Source organism: Centruroides vittatus, unplaced genomic scaffold (genome assembly GCF_030686945.1).
Source record: "Centruroides vittatus isolate TY-2023 unplaced genomic scaffold, ASM3068694v2 contig_1109, whole genome shotgun sequence".
Lineage (NCBI taxonomy): Eukaryota > Metazoa > Arthropoda > Arachnida > Scorpiones > Buthidae > Centruroides > Centruroides vittatus.
Genome location: NW_027120710.1, coordinates 27,608 through 49,069, shown reverse-complemented (window position 1 = coordinate 49,069; position 21,462 = coordinate 27,608). Strand labels below are relative to the sequence as shown.

General features: G+C 31.6%; 2 protein-coding genes across 2 annotated transcripts in view; one reads left to right on the top strand and one right to left on the bottom strand.

Moving 5' to 3' along the window:
• Nucleotides 1-223, bottom strand: part of LOC136976127 (uncharacterized) — a 149,795-nt gene extending 149,572 nt beyond the window's left edge. Inside the window, exon 1 of the mRNA XM_067271349.1 lies at nucleotides 213-223. The gene's annotated coding sequence lies outside the window, so the exon portion shown is untranslated. The remainder of the gene's footprint in view (nucleotides 1-212) is intronic.
• A 4,558-nt stretch (nucleotides 224-4,781) lies between these two features.
• LOC136976159 (uncharacterized) lies at nucleotides 4,782-5,600 on the top strand. Its single transcript, XM_067271377.1, has 4 exons — nucleotides 4,782-4,976; nucleotides 5,112-5,180; nucleotides 5,273-5,359; nucleotides 5,441-5,600. Exons 1-4 carry the CDS (start codon nucleotides 4,809-4,811, stop codon nucleotides 5,564-5,566), a joined length of 450 nt encoding a protein of 149 aa, XP_067127478.1. The 5' UTR covers nucleotides 4,782-4,808; the 3' UTR covers nucleotides 5,567-5,600.
• Nucleotides 5,601-21,462: the final 15,862 nt, after the last annotated feature.

Sequence of the window (21,462 nt, the reverse complement as noted above, 5' to 3'; positions counted from 1 at the left end):
TCGCGGAATGACAAGAACGCTCACTAGGGGGCGTCTTGGACTACTTAACCTGTCTGCCCATAATGTCTATACATGTACAAAAATGACCCAGTTTAGTACAAGAAAAGTAATTATGAATTTTGAGTGTATGCTAATGAGCGTACACACTTTAATAAACATAATTTTAAATATTAATCTCGAATCGAGAGATCTGTACTAATTCACTTTAACAGTAGACTAATAATAGGCTTTGGGAGAATTTTAGTAACTGTAGTTTGCAAAGTTATGAAACTTGGGAACGTGTTCTTTCACTGTATCAAATTTGAAACAAATAGAAAAAGTATTTGACAAGATTTAAATCCTGGAAAGATATAATTAATTTATCGCGTTTTTTAAAAAATTATTATTTTCGTGTATTTTATTATGTGTTATCCTGTACTAAGCAATCTAATTAATTTGTTAAATTCGATTAATTTCAGATTTACATAATATCAATAAAAATGATAATTATTATATTTTATTGTGTAATACTAAGCTATTGTACTAATCTGTTAAATTGTGCTATCATTAGATTTTATGTAATACTTTAACCCTTTGTAACGAACTAATTTCCATACAATAAAGAATTGAATTGAATTATTTCATCTCGTTAACTTTTTTTTCTTTACAAATTCTTGTAAGAAGCTCATAATCATTAAAATTATCAGATATGTAGTATAAAAGATGCTCCGGTTGTCTCATTCTAGCAATAAAATCTGCCATAAAATAACATTATCATAGTCATACACATATATTCATAAAAAATCTCCACTACGTCCATGAAAAATGTATCATATTTACGAGGAGGAACATAAGAAACAACTAAGAGGATATTTTTAATGTCCATTAAATTTACTAATAATATTATTACAATTTCTTTTTCTATCACAACTAGATGCATAGATAGATACTGGGCATCTTTGACATCACTCTTTATTCAGGAATATCTTGTGGACCGATAGGCGTTTCGGGCATATGCCCCTTTTCTATCGGCTACATAATAAAACATGGACGTAAGTTTTTCATATTACAAAATGTTTAAAATGCCAACTAGATTAAGGAGAACCTTGTAAACACCGACATCACAAGTGTGAGCTAAGGTCCGTTCAGTGTAATGCCGGGAAATTTTAACTGTACATATTTTTAACCGAAAATATATGCAATTTTTAAGCAAGAAGTATATTAGTTAGCACGTCCTTACAAGGTATCTCAAAAGTAAAAGTCCCTATTTTAATATAAAACATTTTGTAATATGAAAAATTCACGACGATGTTTTATTACGTAGCAGACAGACGAGGAGCTTATGTCTGAAATGCGTATCGCTCACACGATATTCCTAAATAAAAAGTGATGTCAAAGATGCCCAGTGTCTATCTATGCACCTAGTTGTGACAGAAAAAGCAAATAAAAGAAAACACAGTTTCACAATAAGCAAAAATATTACTACAACTCTAGACTGATATAATATAGATTTCAATACACAAATACCTTTATTAAGACCAATAATATGTGAAAATGCACAAACCGCTCCCCTCTGCTTCCGCTCCACTTGACCGAAGGGTCAACATCGCACTGGCAATGACCAGTTCGACAGAACTGACATCACTGTATCTTTTGGACAGACATAGAAACCGTTATGTTTGCTTTTACGCGCGAGCGGTCTCTTTTATAGGTACTTGGGCCCGAGAAGTATATGGGTTGAGAGACAACGAGAAGAAGTAAGTGCACTTCACTACGAATTTAACAATTACCAATACTCCTTTATTTACATATCAGTAATATACATAAGTTACATAAGGAGCTTAGCTTGCTGCTAACTTTATAAAAAAAATATGAAAAAAAGGTAACTCTTATCGTTAATATCGCGGGTACCTGACCGCGAGAGAAAGGAGTTTACAGTCGTCTGCGGGTCGATAAATACCTCATAGCTTTCTAAAATTGAGGTTGATCTTTGTTGGGAATCAAAAAATCAGCGGATCGATGTTTTGTTGGTCCGCATGGTTGTTCAGGAGAAGCGGAAATGTGCGAACGTCTCTGGAGGTCTTAAGGTAGACAGAAGATTGACGATGGCTACTTAAGCGGTATCCAAAAGGGATCAGACGCAACAACTAGTCCAAAGATGGCGAACTCAGGATGACGACAAACACTGTTTCATCGTCAGACTTTGCTTTTTTTCTAGGGGTCTTACCCGTTTTCCCTGGCAATGTTGTAACGCCTATGTCCAATAGCAAATTCTTGTCGCTAAGTTCCTGGTGACACATTCAATCTATCATCTTGAAAAGGAAGTGACTCCACAGAGAGATATAATCATATCGTTTACAATTTTAACAATCGTGAGAAAAATTATAGCAAGTTTTAATTTCAAAAATTAAATTTTCACCAGCAAATTTTTTGTCAAGACCGGGCTCTAACCAATACCTTCACTTGATTTACCAACACCGTTCTGTCCACAAGATTTTATTACCAATATTTCAAACTTTCTATCAGATAAATTTTCGACATTGTCATTACTACGTTTCAATCAAATAAAATATCTCTGCCGAATTAATTAAATTCCAGAACTCTGTAATATCTGTTTTATTCTTTAAACCAGCTTTATTATAAAATTATCTTCAAGTTAGTACAGACATTGTTTAGAAGACATATTTCGTCATCATACGTTTCATTAGAACTTATACTTCTGAAAAATATTTTTTTCTTTAACATGACAGATTTTGCCATCCAAATTATATTATCTACTACTAATCTATTATGACGTAATTTAATTCTTTAAACAGCTTTTAAACGTTAATCGTTCTAGTAGCTACAGAATAATGGTAATTTATACAAATAATAGTACCTTTTAAATTCCTAGTATTCGTATCAACTTTTAATATATCTTAGGGATTCATCACCTCACATACAAACATTCTTTTTTGTAAGTTTGAAAACTTACCAACTTTACAAGCCTTGTTATTATTTACTTCAGAAACTATCTTTAAATATAACACTATTAGCAAATTGACGATGCATAATTATTTATTTCGTTTCTGTCGACAATGGCGATAATCTAAAGAGCCAATTACCGGAATATTCCTTAATAATGAAGAACGTGAAATTCCCCCATTCAGAAATAACCAGATCATATTTATCTGTACAAGACATGATCTAGTTATTTTTGAATGGTGGAATTTAACGTTTTACCGCAAAATTCTGCATAGATGAATCACAGCGAAGAATGTTTCTTACCACTTAAAACAGATATTACAAAGTGAAGTCTTAAATTTACAAAAACTTTTTATCCGTAAAAATTTTGGCTAAATGCTGCAGTTGTAACACGTTAAAGATTTTAAAGCATTCCAAGAGCGAGAAAATATGTAATTTAGTTTAAACAGGGAACATAAATAATCTGTATCAATTAAGAATGCTTTAGAAAATATCCATTAGCTGATCGAAAAATGTACGAAAATGCATTATAAAATACTGGATGTCACACCATTAACTTGTGGTCCATTAAGCTACCAGAAATAGATATTCCTGGAATTTTTACATAATGTTTTAGCTCCTAACGTAAGTGAATAATATAAGATTAAAAATTCTAAAAATTTTGTCTACGTCACACCCTCTAAGAGTCATAACGTGACTTCTTTGAAAGTTAGAAGAGTATTCTAAAACTGGCGAATTATTCATAGAAGAATTCATTTCAAATAGAACTTTGCTTATATTTTCCACAACAGCAAGTACATATAACTTACAATATAAGAATAATACCAGAACTTATTCTGAAATAATTTCTTAGAAATAATAATTAAGTGCGATTAATAGTATTTAAATACGCTTGAATATAATTATAATTTTCGAATTAATGCGGCTGTATCATAGTATATGTATATATATATAATAGAAATTTATTATTTCGAATGATTTTACTTTGCTGAAAATGATAAAATAATATATTATAATTCATTATAGAAATCGCGGATATTAAATAACGATTAAAATTCTGTAAATTGTATACAATAATAAGTATTATGCAATTTAGAGGTATGCGAAATCGCGTTTGTATAAAAGATTCTTTGAAATATCTTTTGAATCTTATTGAAAAATTCGGTCACATATTAACAATTACTTGCGACCACCAACCCAAAGATAAAAGACAAAGTAACAAAAAATCTTTTCCATGGAAATTAGTGTTCTTATGTCTCTTCATTTCCACATTTTTTGCCTTTATCTTGGCTATGGCTTTATTACCAAAAGAACAAACGCTTCCTTATTGTTCGGGTTTCTTGTACAAATCTACAAACCATCCGACGATGTTTAAAATCTTCGTGCTTAACATAGAAAGTTTCATTGTTTCAATTTCGTATTATTTAACATATCTAAGAATAAAAAATACGCAATTACATTGTTACGATGAGAATTTAAGTCAGGATATATCAAACAAAGTCTTTAAAGTACAAATGTATTTTACGAAGGCATACGTTACCATTTCTGTATTGATAAATATATTAGTCCCAATAAACATGATTAGGAAGCGTTATCCGGGTATGAAAGAAGATAGTGGGTCTTTAATTGCAAGTATATGTATAGGTTTCGGTTCTTTAAGTATAGCATGCCTGACAGTTTTATTAGCTTTTGTTCCGTTAGAAGTAACACTCTTTACGATTATATATTATAAATTGGAAGCATTATTTCAGGAAATACATGTCATTCATTCGCGACATCTGCAATACATTCATACCATAAAAAGTATACAAGAAGAATACCATAAAATTGCGCTTGAATTGGAAAGAATAAATAACATCGGAAGAATGATTACTTCTATCTCTTATGTATTTCTTATTAGTTTCATAGCTAGTAGTATTATAATCATTATGCATATGTCTATGGAAGGAAAACTTGTGATATACATTTCTCTAGGGATATCACTTCTCGGTTTGATAACATTTTGCGTAACTGCTTCAATAATATGTACATCGGTAAGTAGTTTCGAGGGTTTTTAAGTGTTACGAATTATAAATCTTATTTTAAAAAGAAATATTAAAGTTTAATTATAGATTTTTTGAGGATAAAACTAAATACAATAACAAAGTTAATCATAAAGTTTTCATTAGTCTAGGAAATGTCTTGAAGAAACGCGCTACTTTGACTCTCTTAATCTACCATTCATCGATAAAGTACGGGTGAGTAACAATTCAACAGGAAACTTTACTTTACGCTGTTATTAAATATAGATAATACCCGATGCACGAAACATTGTTATTATTATTTCCAGCTTTTGTGCTTTCTTAAGAGATTGGGATCCAGACAACTGGGAGTCGAAGTTCTGGATTTCATAATAACTAAAGAAGTTGCATTCAGGGTAAAATATTTTTCTATTATTTTCATCCTAAACTTTTGTACAAATAAAAATTGTGAAATTTATACGAATTCTGGATTTCAGATAACGAAAGCAATTTTCACTTTCTTTGGAAGTCTAAAGGCTATAAACGGTTTCGAGCAGACCGAAGCCTGCCTTTCTGCCAATGGTACCGATAAGTTGAATTTAATGATACAAAATCTGACTTAATTAAAAAATTAAATGTTTAATAAATGTTTCATACTTACACTCTCGAAAGAAAACTATAGTAACGTAACTGTGCCATATTTCGCCTACCCTATCTATTGTTCTCTGATAGGACAATGCGATGAACAAAAAATATGTTACTGACGTAGCCGCCGCAAGGGCCGATGCTCATTTCTCATTGGCTCGCATTAATGGTTCTTCTATGAAAATAACAAGGTAGATTCCTGTCGCCTTAAATCAATTGATGGCATTACACATAGTCGCCAACCTCTGGTATCGCCTGCACCATAGGAGTACGTTTGCATGTTCCTCCACTGGCGCTATTAGGAAACGTGCAACGGGTGGAGTTCGAAATGACCGTTCCTTCGTCTTTGACGTTTGATATTGCCAGTCTGGTCATATACATTACTGTGGTACGTCGTCGGATGCTACGTTTTATTTTCTTCCGCATCAGATTATAAAGTGGGGATTCATGATAAGACTGTATGCGCTTTCTTTCGTAACCCGTCGTTCTGTTTATCACAACGTGTTTTACAAAATGTATCGCTGCCTTTGGTGTTCTTCGATATTGTCGTTACCTGTCACGAGCGAACGTAACTCTTTATGTCCTACCTCTCTGTAAGATGAGTTTGCATCTTATGCTACCGCTTTGGCCTCAACTATCTTAGGCGGTATTAGGTACAGTACATGGGCGAAAGTGTTACAAATATCTTATTTATTTTCGAAAATTTTAATCTTTTTTTCACTATTCTGCATTTTGTATAATGCATCGACACATTTCTCTAGTTTGCGTATTGTCTGTAGCTTCATATAAAGTTTTTTTGTGAATAATCAACACCTTTAGGTTATTTTCTACGAGAAAACACAAAACTGATTTATACACCGCATTTTTAAAATATGGATATAAACAATTTGCAATGTCATTTTAATAATTTCGTTGTACATTTTATAACTGTACAAAAATAACACGTTTCGTACAAGTATTCAAATATTTTATGCATAAAATAGATAAGTAAAACAGGTTTTAGTTGTCTATGTCTCTAGCACTGGAGGACAAAGAAAAAGATGATTCTGTGTATGAAATGTTGAATAGTTCAAAATGTAATGTGAAAAGACATATTTTTACGAAGGTTTGATTAAAAAATAAAAAGACTAAATATGTGAACTCAATTTCAATGTAAAACGTCTTTGTAATCCAAAAATTATGGTAGACAGTCTCACAGCAATTCTCGGTTAGAAATTATAATTTTATTCTCAGATTGAACTACAAATGCATTTCGGGTTGGTATAATGTATTCCAACCGCTCCCCAGTGCTGTTTTGAAAAATAACAAAAACCAAAACAAAAAAATTAGAGCACGACAATAAAAATACCATCAGAATTATTACAGCAATAACTTACTATTTTCAAGTAGGGGAGAGCGGGGCTACAAGTTCCGTTTTTTAATCAACCTTATATTTTGTTAAGAAAACATAATTCTAGCATAAGTATTAAGAGATTAAAATTTAGTAATATATCAAACCTTGCTATAAATACAGTTTTTGGGGTTGATTTTCTGTAAGTTTTTTTATAATTAATAATACAATACCTAAAGTCGGAAAGTAACAACTTTCCCCGGTTCGGGGCTAGTTGTTAACGGGGTGGGGCAAGTTGTTACAAGATCTATGGAAGGTGTAATATAAAAAAAAACAATAATTTATTTAACTAAGTATGTATTTAAAGACTAATCAATAATATCTTATCAATAATTAGTTGTTTTTCTTAAATTTATTATAAAGAAAACATTTTTACGTTTCAACATTTATAACTTTTACTTAAAGAAAAGGGGAGAAAGGAACATCCTTTCCAAGTTCTTGTATAACACCAGAAGTTGCAGGCAAATTTACAACTCCTGATGACCCTGGCTGATCCAAGATTTGTCTTTCGTCAGTAAAGCTTACATTTAACAAATACTCTGCTAACTTGTTTTCCTGTTCTTCAATAAAGATCAATCTTACTTCTTTGTAGCCAATCGTAGCGTTTTCTACTCCAGATTTCAACTTCTTTACAAATCTATATAACGTCATATGACAAATATTTAGTTTTCTGGCAACAGGTTTTATTTTTTAACCATCTTTAATAACTGCATCTGCAGCTCTTTGCATCAACTCCTGAGATACAGAACCCAGTGTTGTTTTTCGAATATAAGTCCGCATACTGAAAAAGGAAAAAAAAAACATTATTTTTACTGCATTACCGGTATAGATGAACTAAGGCAAGTTGTTCCAAGGTCACAACATGCCCCGAAAGAAGGGAACATCTAGCCCCGATAACACATGGGTTCAAAACAGCTACTACTAGATTAGGTTACGAGACATATACAGTTTTAGCGTAGTATATCAAGATACTCAATATATTTTTGAATAAAAATACCAAACACGAAAATATTTACTTATGTGGATCAGCGACGTACAGGCTCTCTTTCCAATGTACCGGACGTCACTGGCCTGATTAAGATAGCTGCCGTCGGTGCGCAGAAACGTTCGATTTCATGATATATTTACTAATTATATATATATATTTTCCTTGTGGAGCTATTTCTATCGGAACAACTTACCCCGGGAACTTTTAGCCCCGCTCTCCCCTATGTAAATTAAAAATGGAGTTGAGAACACCTCTTCCTTATCACCGACCTGCATCTAAATAATGTAGGTTGTAAAGGCAGTGTTAATACACATAATTTTTTCGATTACAAAGACGTTTTACATTGAAATCTAACATACAGCAATCCAATTATAAAGTGAACAACTGTTTAAAATTACAATTCAGCTTAATATACTAAAATATATAGGAAAACTAAGCTATTAGAAACCAGCTGGACTGCTCCCATTCATTGCTATTAACAGAATAACATCTACGATAATGAACGAAAGGTCGGGGTAAATGTAAATAATATGTTTAAAACTTTTATCTTTATTAATTGCAATGTTGCTATTTTTTCTGTGATGAACATGTATTAGGTCCACAGCTGTTTGTACTAATTATGTATCCAGAAACATAGCGACAGCTTAACACGTCGCACATCTTAAGTAGAAAGTTTCTGACAGTTGTATGTGCAGTATTATGATTATTTTCTATATAACAATGTTATTATTTATGGAAATAAAACGAATCAGTAATTGTTTATGTATAGCTTCTGTTATTTAAATATTTATTTAATAATATACGAAGTCTCATTCAATGTTTACTCTTAGATGCACCTCGTAACCCCTTGTGGCATTCAAATATATTCGGCGCAATGTTATAATCGAAAAAGACTTCTGGCATTTATTGTAGTGAGTCAAGAAATTTATAATTCTCTTTTATACTTGTAACTTAACTTTCAAAATAATTTTTAAACATTTTTATTGTGACTTGTTAGAAATTACAGCGAGAAACACTCAAGTAAACATAAACGCACTATAAAATAATTTTAGAAACTTTTCAGCACAGCTCTTTTTATGAAATCGATACCAATGCCACAATTCAAGTGATTTATTAAATAAAATTACACACATAGCTTTCTTATACAATATTCTCTTTTCAGAAAACGTTCTGAAACTATGCTACTGAATATTGCTGTACACAACTTTTTCATACAGAGAACAATCATTATTCAGGATGCGGGGCTTCATTTGGAAGCCTGTTTTCAGTTTTCTACAAGAATTGGAATAATAAAAAAACTAAATGCATTTTCTGAATATTTGAGTAACTTTAAAACTTTCGTTATAATTATTACATGCACTGCATTGCAATGAAAAATGGTTGCATATTAGCAGTTTTATCATTCGCAGATCAACAGATAACACTAACTCAGCTCTGCGTAGTACGGATATTATGGTGCCGACATGTTCGATTTATCGTAGATTTCATGAAAGTGGTTTCTATGTTAAGGGATTAGTAATCTGAGTTTTTCTCACTACGCCACGAACAGGAATGTGTAAACTGGTGCAATTCTAAGTCTGCTGGACACAGGGCATCTGTTCTTTTTACAAATTAATCCAGATCAAAGAGCGTTTAAAATGCCCGTACACAGCTCTCATTAGAGGCATTCTAAACTCTGTTTGATCGGGAGAAGAGATGCAATAATCCCTTTAACATCCCAAAACAGATACTTATAGAGAAGGTGTTATGTTCTGGATTGACATTTCCTTGCGCGCACACAATGTTCTTTACATGATTTTTAATTTATTTTCAGGTTGGAACAGCGGGAACGAAATTCTTCATCAGTTTGTGGAACTTTATGAAGATACAATAAAAATGCATTTTATTTTATTTGATAATAAAGCAAATTCCACAAAGCAAGGATTGTACATAAGTATGTTTATGCAAATATTCTCTTCCTGCACTAAATGGCAATCGCGTTTTTTCAACATAAATTTTATAAATCACTTTTGGGATGTTCTAGAGAGACATTTTAATTTTTTAACCTTCAGATACTCCTATTCTCACCACAATGAAAATGCAAATATTTCAGTATACATTGTATTCCGTTTTTTTGATTGATTTATAAAAAATATTATACAATGCTGTCATTCATTTATTGCAAAAGGTAATCATACGTTATATCAAAGTAAATTATATATTTCACATATACATGTTGACTCTTACGATTAACTAAAATGCATTTAACTGACGTTTTATCTACGCTGGTACAGATGCAAAAAAAAATTCTTTCCAACATGTGGCTGTAACTGTTTTTTTCTTATGTGCAAGTTAACATGTAAAACTAATACAGGAAATCTTCGTTAATTCGAACTCAGATAGTTCGGAATGACGAAAGTTAGTAATCGTATTTTTGTCCTGCCGGGAATATATTTACTCCTTAGGGAATTCAATTAGTTAGAAATTCGAAGTGAAAATTCAGTCCGAACCGTGGTATACGTACGTTAACTTATTCTGTTAGATCTAAGTGCTTTTATGCTATAATAGAACAACAGACCAAGAACAACCCTAATATGGTCAATATGTCTGTGCTTTTACAGCGACACATTTTTGGAGTCATCTTGAACTGCTCTTTTTTCTTTTATTGCATAAAATACGGCTGGTTTACGGGATCGCAATGTTGAGATACGAGTAGAAGATTGGCTATTTGTAGGAACTAGGTTTCTACATTTGTGTTACTTGCTACTTTTTGGACTGCTTTAAAAATAAATTGGGCTAAATTTTTGGGAATTCTGCTTTACTTTTTATAAAACTTATCTGAGACATATGAGGTTTTTGTCCGATATGTGCTATTCACCTTTACATTTATATTATTGGGCTGCAATTCGAAAAAATTGAAACTAGAAACAGTAACGCAATTAACGTAATTGTAAAGTAATCGTTCGATAAAATTTTGTAAGTAATGATCTGAATTATTTTCTTATACATTTAAAGAAGTTATGATTCATTAATATTCATTTCATTTGAACGATTTCTGCACACTTTTTGTTTATGAACAACCCTTTAATTCGTAAAAGCTTATTCCTCAAGATGGAGAATGTTTTATGTATTTGTAATACGTTTCGTTTACTGTCTTGATCACCTTGACCAGCGGAAAAAGCGCGGAGGGCCTTTAAAAATGTCACGAAACGGTTCTACGGAGATCAACGATTTGTCTTACAGATACACTTCATAAGAATTAAGACAATCGAATGTCCAACAGATGTCAAAGCTACATTTTCTGCACGAACATTAAGATTTTTTAGTGAAGTGAAAGAGCAGAAAGAAAGATTTCATCAGCATATTAAACAGTTAAAACACCGCTATGGTGGAGATTGTGAAACGTTCTCAAAATGGCAGATTAATCTGAATAAAGATCGGATACGAATCCGAATTATTGTAAGAAGTAGATGTTGGATTGTCGAACAATTTTTTAAAACATTTAGAAAGTATTTTCAGAACCCTTTCTGAAAAGCTGTTGTTGTATAAAAAAGCTAAATGTAAGAAATTATTTAATGTGCAACATGCATTGAAACTATGCATTCGTTTAGTTATGTGCAATCAAACATTCTATATGTGTTCCTATTGTGTTTAAGAATACCTAGTCAATTGTTCATTTCGCCCGTAATCTGTCGATATCGAACAATATTAATTTTATTAAAAATTTGCAGTTTAACTTTCTAGCAACGTGCAATAAACATTTAAAAAATATTCAAACAATTTGGTTAACAATACGAAACGGAATTACAAATTTCTGGACACATATTCGAGACCGATATTAAATTGCCTTTTAATTGTTACAAATTTACGACCATCTATGAATTTGCTGAAATAAATTGTTTTTCTTTCATTACTAATGTTTTCAGCCTACTCTTATTAACCCTCATTGAGTTTCTAAAAACCGTTTTTAGAAACTATTCCATGAATAGGATATTCAATTTAAATTTTAAAATTTGAAGAATTCTAAATACACATTTAAATGTAAACGAATTAACTAAATGCAGTAGACCCCCTTCCCTATAACACGGGTTCATATAACACGGTTTCCTATAACATGGCGATAAAATTGCGATCGGGTTTGTTTAACATGCTAAAAGAGACTCGTATAATACGGCAAGACGTCATCGCCGACTCGTGTCAAGACGGGATTGGTCGATTTTGGACCAATGGTGGACGAGCAGCCGAACTACTTGCTACTGTCTAGCGCCAGGCGTATATACGGAGAGTTTAAGCGGAAAAGTATTGATAAATTTTTATACAGTTCTTGTGAAAACAACATTTACAATATTATTCAACGGCCATAAAAATTATATTTCTATTAATGATGTTTCCAAAGTTCAAAAAATTCTTGACAAAAAGAATAACTTATCGAGAAACGCATACGCCGTTCTATGAGTCGCTCCGCGACGAAAACAAGCTTAGGCGATGGCGTCTTCGAACGGTACACACTCGGTAAGTAATCCAACAATTTTTTGTTGATAGCATAATTTATATGGATTATTCGCAAAAAATTATACATGATTTGGAAATGTTCAGTCAAATTATTCTAAAATCGATTAATTTTATGGAAGAAAACCTTCCTAATAGCCGTAGCCCCTAAACTGCACACTTGCCGGGCTGTGATTGGCTCATATATTTAAGGGACTCGTACAACACGGATTCATCTAACACGGAACGTATCTACCGTGTTATAGGGGTCTACTGCAACTTATGAAAAATATAAGGTTAACAATAAATAAAAATAAACTTAAAAAATATACAAGGCTAACAAAATACAAGTAAATACGTAAATAAGAAAAACGTACAAAAAACGGTTAATGTGAGCACAAAACGATGAAAGTATAACACAAAAGCTAAATATCTCAATTGTTTTTGAGTATTACATTTTGTACTGAATAAATTATATTGTGCAGTACAGTACGGACAAATAATAGATTTTTCACTAAATATTTTAAGTGAGATTTTATATCAATAAATTTAACTTATCAGTGCCATTGGCGGAAAGACAAACTTCAGTCTGTCCGAAACCGTTTATAGCTTTTAGACTTCCGAAAAAATTAAAAGTTGCTTTCGTTATCTGAAATCCAGAATACGTATACATTTAACAATTGTTATTTATATATAAGATTAGGATGAGAATGATAGAAAAATATTTTACCCTGAAAGCAAATTCCTTAGTTATTATGAAATCCAGAACTTCGACTCCCAGTTGTCTGGATCCCAATCTCTTAAGAAAGCACAAAAGCTGGAAATAATATTAACAATGTTTCGTGTAATGGGTATTATCTATATTTAATAACAGCGTAAACTAAAGTTTCTTGTTGAATTATTACTCACCTGTATTTTATCGATGAATGGTAAATTAAGAGAGTCAAAGTAGCGCGTTTCTTCAAGACATTTCCTAGACTAATGAGAGTTAAATAAATTCTTTTAAGTTATTATTTTATTTCATTTTTATAAATATTATTTTTAAATTAAATTTTTCAATACTTTAAAGTATTGAAAAATAAAAGAAAAATTATGTTTTAAATCATTGAAACTACTTACCGATGTACAGTACATATTACCGAAGCAGTTACGCAAAGTGTCATTAAACCGAGAAGTGATATCCCTAGAGAAAAGTATATCACAGGTTTTCCTTCCATAGACATGTGCATAATGATTATAACACTACTAGCTATGAAACTAATAAGAAAAACATAAGACATAGAAGTAAACATTCTTCCGATGTCATTTATTCTTTCCAATTTAAGCGCAATTTTATGGTATTCTTCTTGTATACTTTTTATGATATGAATGTATTGCAGATGTCGCGAATGAATGAAATGTATTTCCTGAAATAATGCTTCCAATTTATAATATATTATCGTGAAGAGTGTTACTTCTAACGGAACAAAAGCTAATAAAACTGTCAGGCATGCTATACTTAACGAAGTGAAACCTACACATATGCTTGCTATTAATGACCCACTATCTTCTTTCATAAGTGGATATCGATTCCTGATCATGTTTATTGGGGCTAATATATTTAGCAATACAGAAATGGTAACGTATGCCTTCGTAAAATATCTTTGTACTTTAGAGACTTTGTTTGATGTATCCTGACTTAAATTCTTATCGTAACAATGTAATTGCACATTTTTCATTCTTAGATATGTTAGATAATACGAAATTGAAACAATAAAACTTTCTATGTTAACCACGAAGATTTTAAACATCGTCGGATGGTTTGTAGATTTGTACAAGAAACCCGAACAATAAGGAAGCGTTTGTTCTTTTGGTAATAAAGCCATAGCCAAGATAAAGGCAAAAAATGTGGAAATGAAGAAACATAAGAACAATAATTTCCATGGAAATGATTTTTTGTTACTTTGACTTTTATTTTTGGGTTGGTGGTCGCAAGTAATTTTTAATATGTGACCGAATTTTTCAATAAGATTCAAAAGATATTTCAAAGAATCTTTTATACAAACGCAATTTCGCATAGTTATAAATTGCATAATAGCCAGTTATTGTATGTAGTTTAGATAATTTTAGCGTTATTTAACACTTGCTATTTATTTAAATACACAAATTTCTACAAAATCTGTGTAAATTCTAACGTAAATTAGTTTGTAACATTGTATGATTTTAAACAACGTAGAATGTTTAGAGAACCGAAAATTTCTATAAGAAACATATAGGACAATGCAAACATTAATTTTAAAGTGAAAATTAAACTAAATTAAATTATAACGCCATTAATAACATTGATTTTGCGATGTATATTAAAATACAGTCTAGTATTTTTATTTTATATATATACTTGCTGTTGTGAAAAAATTTTGGCAAATAACTAACTAAATTGAATTCTTCTGCGAGTCATTTAATAGCTTTAATAATAGTCAGCCCAATCTGAAGCAACTGACGACTTCTTAGTGTGATATTGGAGTAGTATAAAATTTAAAATTCAAAATATTTGCCTGTGTACTTACGTAACTATAAAGACATTATTTGAAAATTCGAGTAACTTTTACTTCCTTTTACTAATGGCCACTTACACGTTAATGGTATGGCTTAATGGCTTAAATAGATAATGACAGTAATTGAAGCATAATTTCTAGCTGTAGTATAATCAGTTAATATAGCTAATTTATCACACAAAGCTTTCTCGTTTAAGTAAATCTAATAATATAATTTGATTTTTTTCTTTCATCACTTATCAAATTTTTAGTTTAATATTTTTACTGAATTTTAAAAAACTGGAAAATAACCAATAAAAAACTATCTAAATGGTCGAGGTTTCATTATTTTCGATATATATTTTTCTTGAAACTGACTTTGTGTAGGTCTAGCTCGGTTTGTAGTTATACTTCGTTTGTTTCATTTTTGTGTGTTGATTGTTATCAATTTTTATATTGTAATAATCTCGTGAAATTAACTTCTCGGAGTGCTTTTTATTCTTGAACGATGCATAATAATTTAGTATTGAATTAAGTATGATACAAAACTGTTCCGTAAATACGTTTTACCAACGACCCTGTTCTTTAGTCCAAAATTTGGTACGACCAGAATTAACATTTTAGAAATTTGCCATATAATCACAATTGCTTTAGGAGAAAAACATTAATTGAGCAGACCTCTTCATAAGTCAGAAAGTGTTTTTTTTAATCTGTGATCGAAGTTCCGAGCAACTCCACGACCACTAAACACGATTTTTGCAAATATGTAAACTCTATAAAGGCAACCGGTAAAATGATATTTATTAAAATTACACAAAATGAATAAACGTTTATAAAGTAATATTGAATCTTAAATATTTTACGTGATAATTCCTGATTTAGATTTTCGTCGTGGAAATGAAATTGTGTATTTGTTACTCTTAAATATAGAAAGTAAGCTGTACTGCTGAAAATTAAAAGCTGAAAACCTATCATATGGAACATCTAGATTTGTACATATATCCCGACCAATAAGGTAGTGTTTGTTTTTTCGGTACGATACCAAAAGGTAGAGAAAAACAAACACAGTAAATGTAAAAAGACATGATATTGCCAGCTTCCATGGAATGGCCCTGTTTTGCACTCCTCCATTAGGCTTGTGATCACATGTAATGGTTATCATGTTATCGAATTTATTTAAATAGTCACATTACATAATCGACCGGATTTATTCGTTGAATAAAAAGCTATTTTTCAGGCTAGTGAATAATTAAATACAAATTAATCTCGCTATAAGTAGGCGATCACATTTCCATGACGTTCGAAGTTTAATAATAAAATAAATTAATTCACTACTTAAAATGAATGTTAATATGAAATTTACCGTAAAAAAGACAGCGTAACCACTTACTTCTAGCCAAATTAATTTATATTTAATTATTTACTAGTCTTACAATACCCCGCAGATAATACGGTGGATCGTTTAGGTATGAATAAAATGATTTTAAATTAATATTCTTGTGTATTGTAGTATAAGGTAGATAAAATTGGGGTTTCTATACTTGAAGTTTATTCTTTTTCCGGTTGTAAGGGTCATGTTAAAATCAAAATTTTTATTCAAATTTATACAAGAATATTAGGTTTTTGCGTACATATTGACGTTGACATCAATTACGAGTGTATGCAAGGAAAAGTCTGCGCAAATCACACCATTCGGACAGACTTTTAATATTAAATTTTTCGTGGCAACGCAACAATAAAACTCTGTAATAACAAATTGTCAGAGTTGTATTGTTGCGAGCACTCGGTTATTGTTATTGCCAACGGTTGGATTTTCAGTTCGTGGAATCAAAATTTTATTGTTTTAAGTGTTTTTTTGGTTTTGTTTCGTTTGCGTCGATTTTTCAATGGACACAACCGTATAATGTGAAGAAACTGATTTCTCTAATTATATATCGAAGATTAAAAATCGTTTTAAAGTTAAAATCTTTGTTAAATATAGTAACTTTATTATAATATTGACTAGTGACTTTTTGTTATACTTAAGAGACGATCTGTCATATTTATAAAATTCTTCTTACAATTTAAATTAAATAAAGTTAACAAAACGAATGTTCTTTTAACGAATACAAGTTGCATTTTGATAATAGTCGTTTTTTTTATTGCACAATGGATAATTTCAAGGTATTAAAGAACTGGCAGACTTCGGCCGATGATAAGCAGGAAGAAAGCTCCTCGTCATCTTCTGCTTCGGTTCGAGTGATTCGGGTGCTTCCGAAAGATGTCGAGGAGAGCGGAGAGTGAGTCAAACGGGCGGATGTCATTACTCCCGACGATAGCGCCTCGACTGTGGTCGACTACCTGAAACGACGATATTCGTAAGTTGTAGAATAGACGATGGAGTGTCGATCACGCGACATAGGACTCGACCGACAGGTGTCAGAAGTGATCGTGGAAACACCTCTCAAGCAAAAAAAGCCTTGGTGGAAGAAACTTTTCTTCTGCTGCATAATATAAACCTTTTCTCTGCCGAGGTCACTTTCTCCGATTTCCGCTTTTCACTCAATACGAATTTGTCACCCGAAAATGAGCATTCATCCGGCTAAGATTTAATTCACTACACTTGAATTTTCAACCCGAATTAGAATTTTTCATTTTGAATTTACGAGCAGACACTTTGGCAATACCAGAGAACTGCTTTTTCTACTTCGATTAGCCGAAAGTCCGTAGAACAACGACAGTCTGATGGTCGGCAAAGTGACAACGTAAGCACAAGGCAGGTTTTTACCAGTTTAATAAAAAACGTAGCCGAAATGTTTAAAAATTTATACAGCGATACGAATTTATTCGCGGCTTGAATTAAGCGCAGTAAAATTTATGCTTTTTGATGAAAAGCGTAGCCGAAATGTATAAATATTTATACATTTCGGCCCCTTCGAGAACCCCCAGAAATTTTTCGGAAAGTGGTCCGTCCGGATGTGTCGGGCCCTGTCCCTTACTATCAATACGCCCCATTGTGGGTCTGGCCGAACCGATTATGGGCTTGCTTAATCTGTATTACAAACAAATTCTGAGAATTGGTCCCCTATTTAGATTTTACTAAAGTTAAGAAAACCCACAAAACGATCGTCACCAACCCGTCGACCACGACCAAATACCAGAGTTGAGTTGTTTTATTCACTCGACTCAAAGAATAAATGTGAACGAAAATACATTCTAAAAATATTTCTGATTTCTTCTGCCGGGTGAAGTTAATGACAGAAAATAAATTCCATTTCAAGTCACGGAACCATCGTCAAGGTCTCGTCTCACTCCGTGGGTTTCTTGTTCCTCCAGAAATCCCGTAATCTATAGGCAGCATCGACATTACGGAATAAACTAGAATCACTTCGTTTCCAAAACACAAATGTTGATAATGGATTCGACCGTTTGTTTAATTAATTAATAATTATTGCAGATTGGTATGATGCATAATATGACCAACGCACTATACACTTGCTTTCGATCGCTTGCTCGCAGGCTTATACACACAATTTCCTATGACAGGTTTCTTTTTGACACAATGTATATACTGTTTTATATTTACGTATCGCATTGTGGGTGAAATATTATTCCACGCAGTTAAATTAAGTCTGTACCTGAAATAAAAGTTAAATTATAAGTAATAAATCAGTAATATGCTAATTATGGACACGTACTTCCCTTTCTCCGTTTGGACTACTTGACACCTGAAAATGAAAAGATTTCGCAATAATAATAACTCTTGTGATTATTAAACAATGGATTTACACTTATCTTTTCGTTATGAAAGCATCGCCTATCTTGAACTTTAAATATTGAAAGCCAGAAACACGTAATAAGAAAATCTCGTAATTGACATTAAACTTGAAGATGAATTTTTCACAAGAAAACAGTTCTAATAAATAAAATTCATTGTTGCTACTTATTCATTTCTGATGCATTGTTTTGAATTAATTGTTTTTGTAATTACGCGGTTTTTGAAATAAAATTACTTAAATGTGGCATATACGTAAATAAACATAAATAAATATAATTGAAAATATTAAAATATGATTTTATTTTTCAAAATAGCACAAATGTATAAAAATTTATACAGCGATACGATCTTATTCGCTGCTTCAATTCAGCGCAGTAAAATCTTCGCTTTTAAAAGACTGTTAATCGTCTATAAATGCACAAGGCAACTTACATTGTACGGACATTCACACTGTATTTAAACCGGTGTTCAACCGTCATTGTAGTCAGTATACGTCCAAACCGGAATTATAATTACTTTAACTATTCAATCTGTAAATCGAATCGTCTGAAATGTATATAGACTTTCATATTTAATAAAGTTTAATATGAAATTTAACTTTTAAGATTCGATATTTATAAAATAAATATTAAAATTGCACACTTTTAGATTGATTAAAACGTGTTTACTGGTATGAATATTTTTATACCAGTCATCGTTTATTTTTACAATTACATGAATTTTTTAGTATAGAAACAGACGATAAAGTGATTGAAACGAGTACTTTTGCAATGAATTAAAAAATATAATAGGTGTTCGGGGATTCACGAACAAAACTGCCTTTTGCAGCACCGAGTTAGTCAATTCCGTAGCAAAAAGGCCGTTCTGCCGTATCGAGAGTTACGGCAGTCACACAACCCCAAGTGGAAAATTCACCGACTGACTACATATACAGAATGAAACTTGCCTATTTCTCCGTCTTTCAAACGTCTGTAGTAAATGTGAATATCTCGTTCGAAAGATACTTGTTTTCTTAGGTAGCGTGCAAAATTTCAATTTTTTCTATAAACGGGTTGCCGAAATATAAGCAGTTGAAAAGTGCAAGGATCGCCATAAAAGCTGTATCTTTTCTTTTTCTTCTTTATTTGGCAGAACAGATGATTCTAGAGAATGAACACCACTGGGTTTAGAGAGCTCAAATCTTAAACTTAAGCCTTTCTCGTGATCAGTAATGTGCTGGCAAAACTTGCGGGTGGCTAGATCAAACATGACAGGGTCCTATCCCTTTCTTTTTTCGCTTCTTAGGATAAAATTTATTTAAACGAATGTTCGAAATGTTTTTTAGAATAATAAAGGCTCAAATTTATGCAAATTAAAGTTTTCTGTAACGACTACACTAACAGAATACTGAAAGCATTCGGTGGGTGGCCTTCGTGTCCTTAGCGCCCACGGAATTGTTGGTCATAGCTGTTTCGGGTTTGAAACTACAAACTATAGGGATTTCGGAAGTTCGTAGTTTAGTTAACTTTTATAATAAATAACTGTTGTTTATTTAGTTTTTTTGAAGTACCTGTAGTATAAAAAGTATATTAATTTTTCTGATATTATTTAAGGATTAATACGTTTAGACAGTACAGGCACTTTCAATAGTTACTTAGAAGTAAATAAAATTTTTGTTTTTTTATAATAAATGTTTTATTTAAAAAAATATATTTGTTTTATTTTGGTTTATAGTTAATAAAAACGGATGAGGCACCATTCTAGAGTGCTTTTCTTATTCCTAATAATATATTTATAAATAAATATGTAGCCTAGCTAAATCTATGTAGTCTAAAAAGTATCCCATGTGCTAAATGATATTTTTTACGCTAAACTGTACAATGGTACTCAAATTTGACTCAAAGTATTTAAATCCTGTAACGCTGATAGCAGTACCTTGTCTTAATGTTGGGCATGAGCTATCGATACTATTCTATGACGCCTCGTGGTGCGTTTTTACGATGGACATGTTATGCGACGTGACTAGTAGCTGTATATGTTTTGTGTTTATACGAAGGAAATAATACTTTCTGGGTGGTTTTTTAAAAATACATAGCCGTTATTGAGGCATTACAGACGTAGATAAATCCCGGTAAACTCCATCCTGTCCCAACCCATGACCAAACCCCTAGTGTTCAGGGAACAAACACTTGAACACTAGTGGGCCTCGCAGTGTGTTAATGGCTGCCAAGATATACGCTCTCGTGTAGCAGATTTCGAAAACACATTCTGGAAACTTGTGGATAAAACGATTCTCTCCAACGGTTAGATTGCGAAGATATTATTGATCAATTCTTTGAAATGGAAACCAAAAAAAAGAACTGTTTTAATTCTTTTAAAAATCTGATTAATCAATATTATTATTATTATTATTATTTTCTATAATATAGTTATACTAAAAACTCTTTTCTTATACAAATAATATTGTATTAGTGTTTGTATTCTCAATTATTAATAACAATTTTAAGTAATATTATGATTTCTTGAGAACCAACTTATTTAAATGGGGCACCAATTTAAATTTTGTCTAGGGCCCGACAGAGGGTTAATCCAGCACTGGCCAGACGTTACTTTTCGCAATTTTAATTTACAACAGCGAGATTCAAATGCTACAGTACACAAAGAATGACACTTTATTTGACTATAATATGTATATCATATTGAACAAATATTTAAATACAAGAAGTCAAACATAAATGTTAACAAATTTAGTTTATTTCTCCGAAACTATAAAATTGATA

What these genes read in the sequence shown, in the direction of transcription:
- LOC136976159 (XM_067271377.1), top strand. Translation starts at nt 4,809, where the DNA reads ATGATTACTTCTATCTCTTATGTATTTCTTATTAGTTTCATAGCTAGT. An exon ending in CTTCAATAATATGTACATCG is followed by an intron (nt 4,977 to 5,111) that starts GTAAGTAGTTTC and finishes AGTTTTCATTAG; the next exon opens with TCTAGGAAATGTCTTGAAGA. An exon ending in CTAAAGAAGTTGCATTCAGG is followed by an intron (nt 5,360 to 5,440) that starts GTAAAATATTTT and finishes TCTGGATTTCAG; the next exon opens with ATAACGAAAGCAATTTTCAC.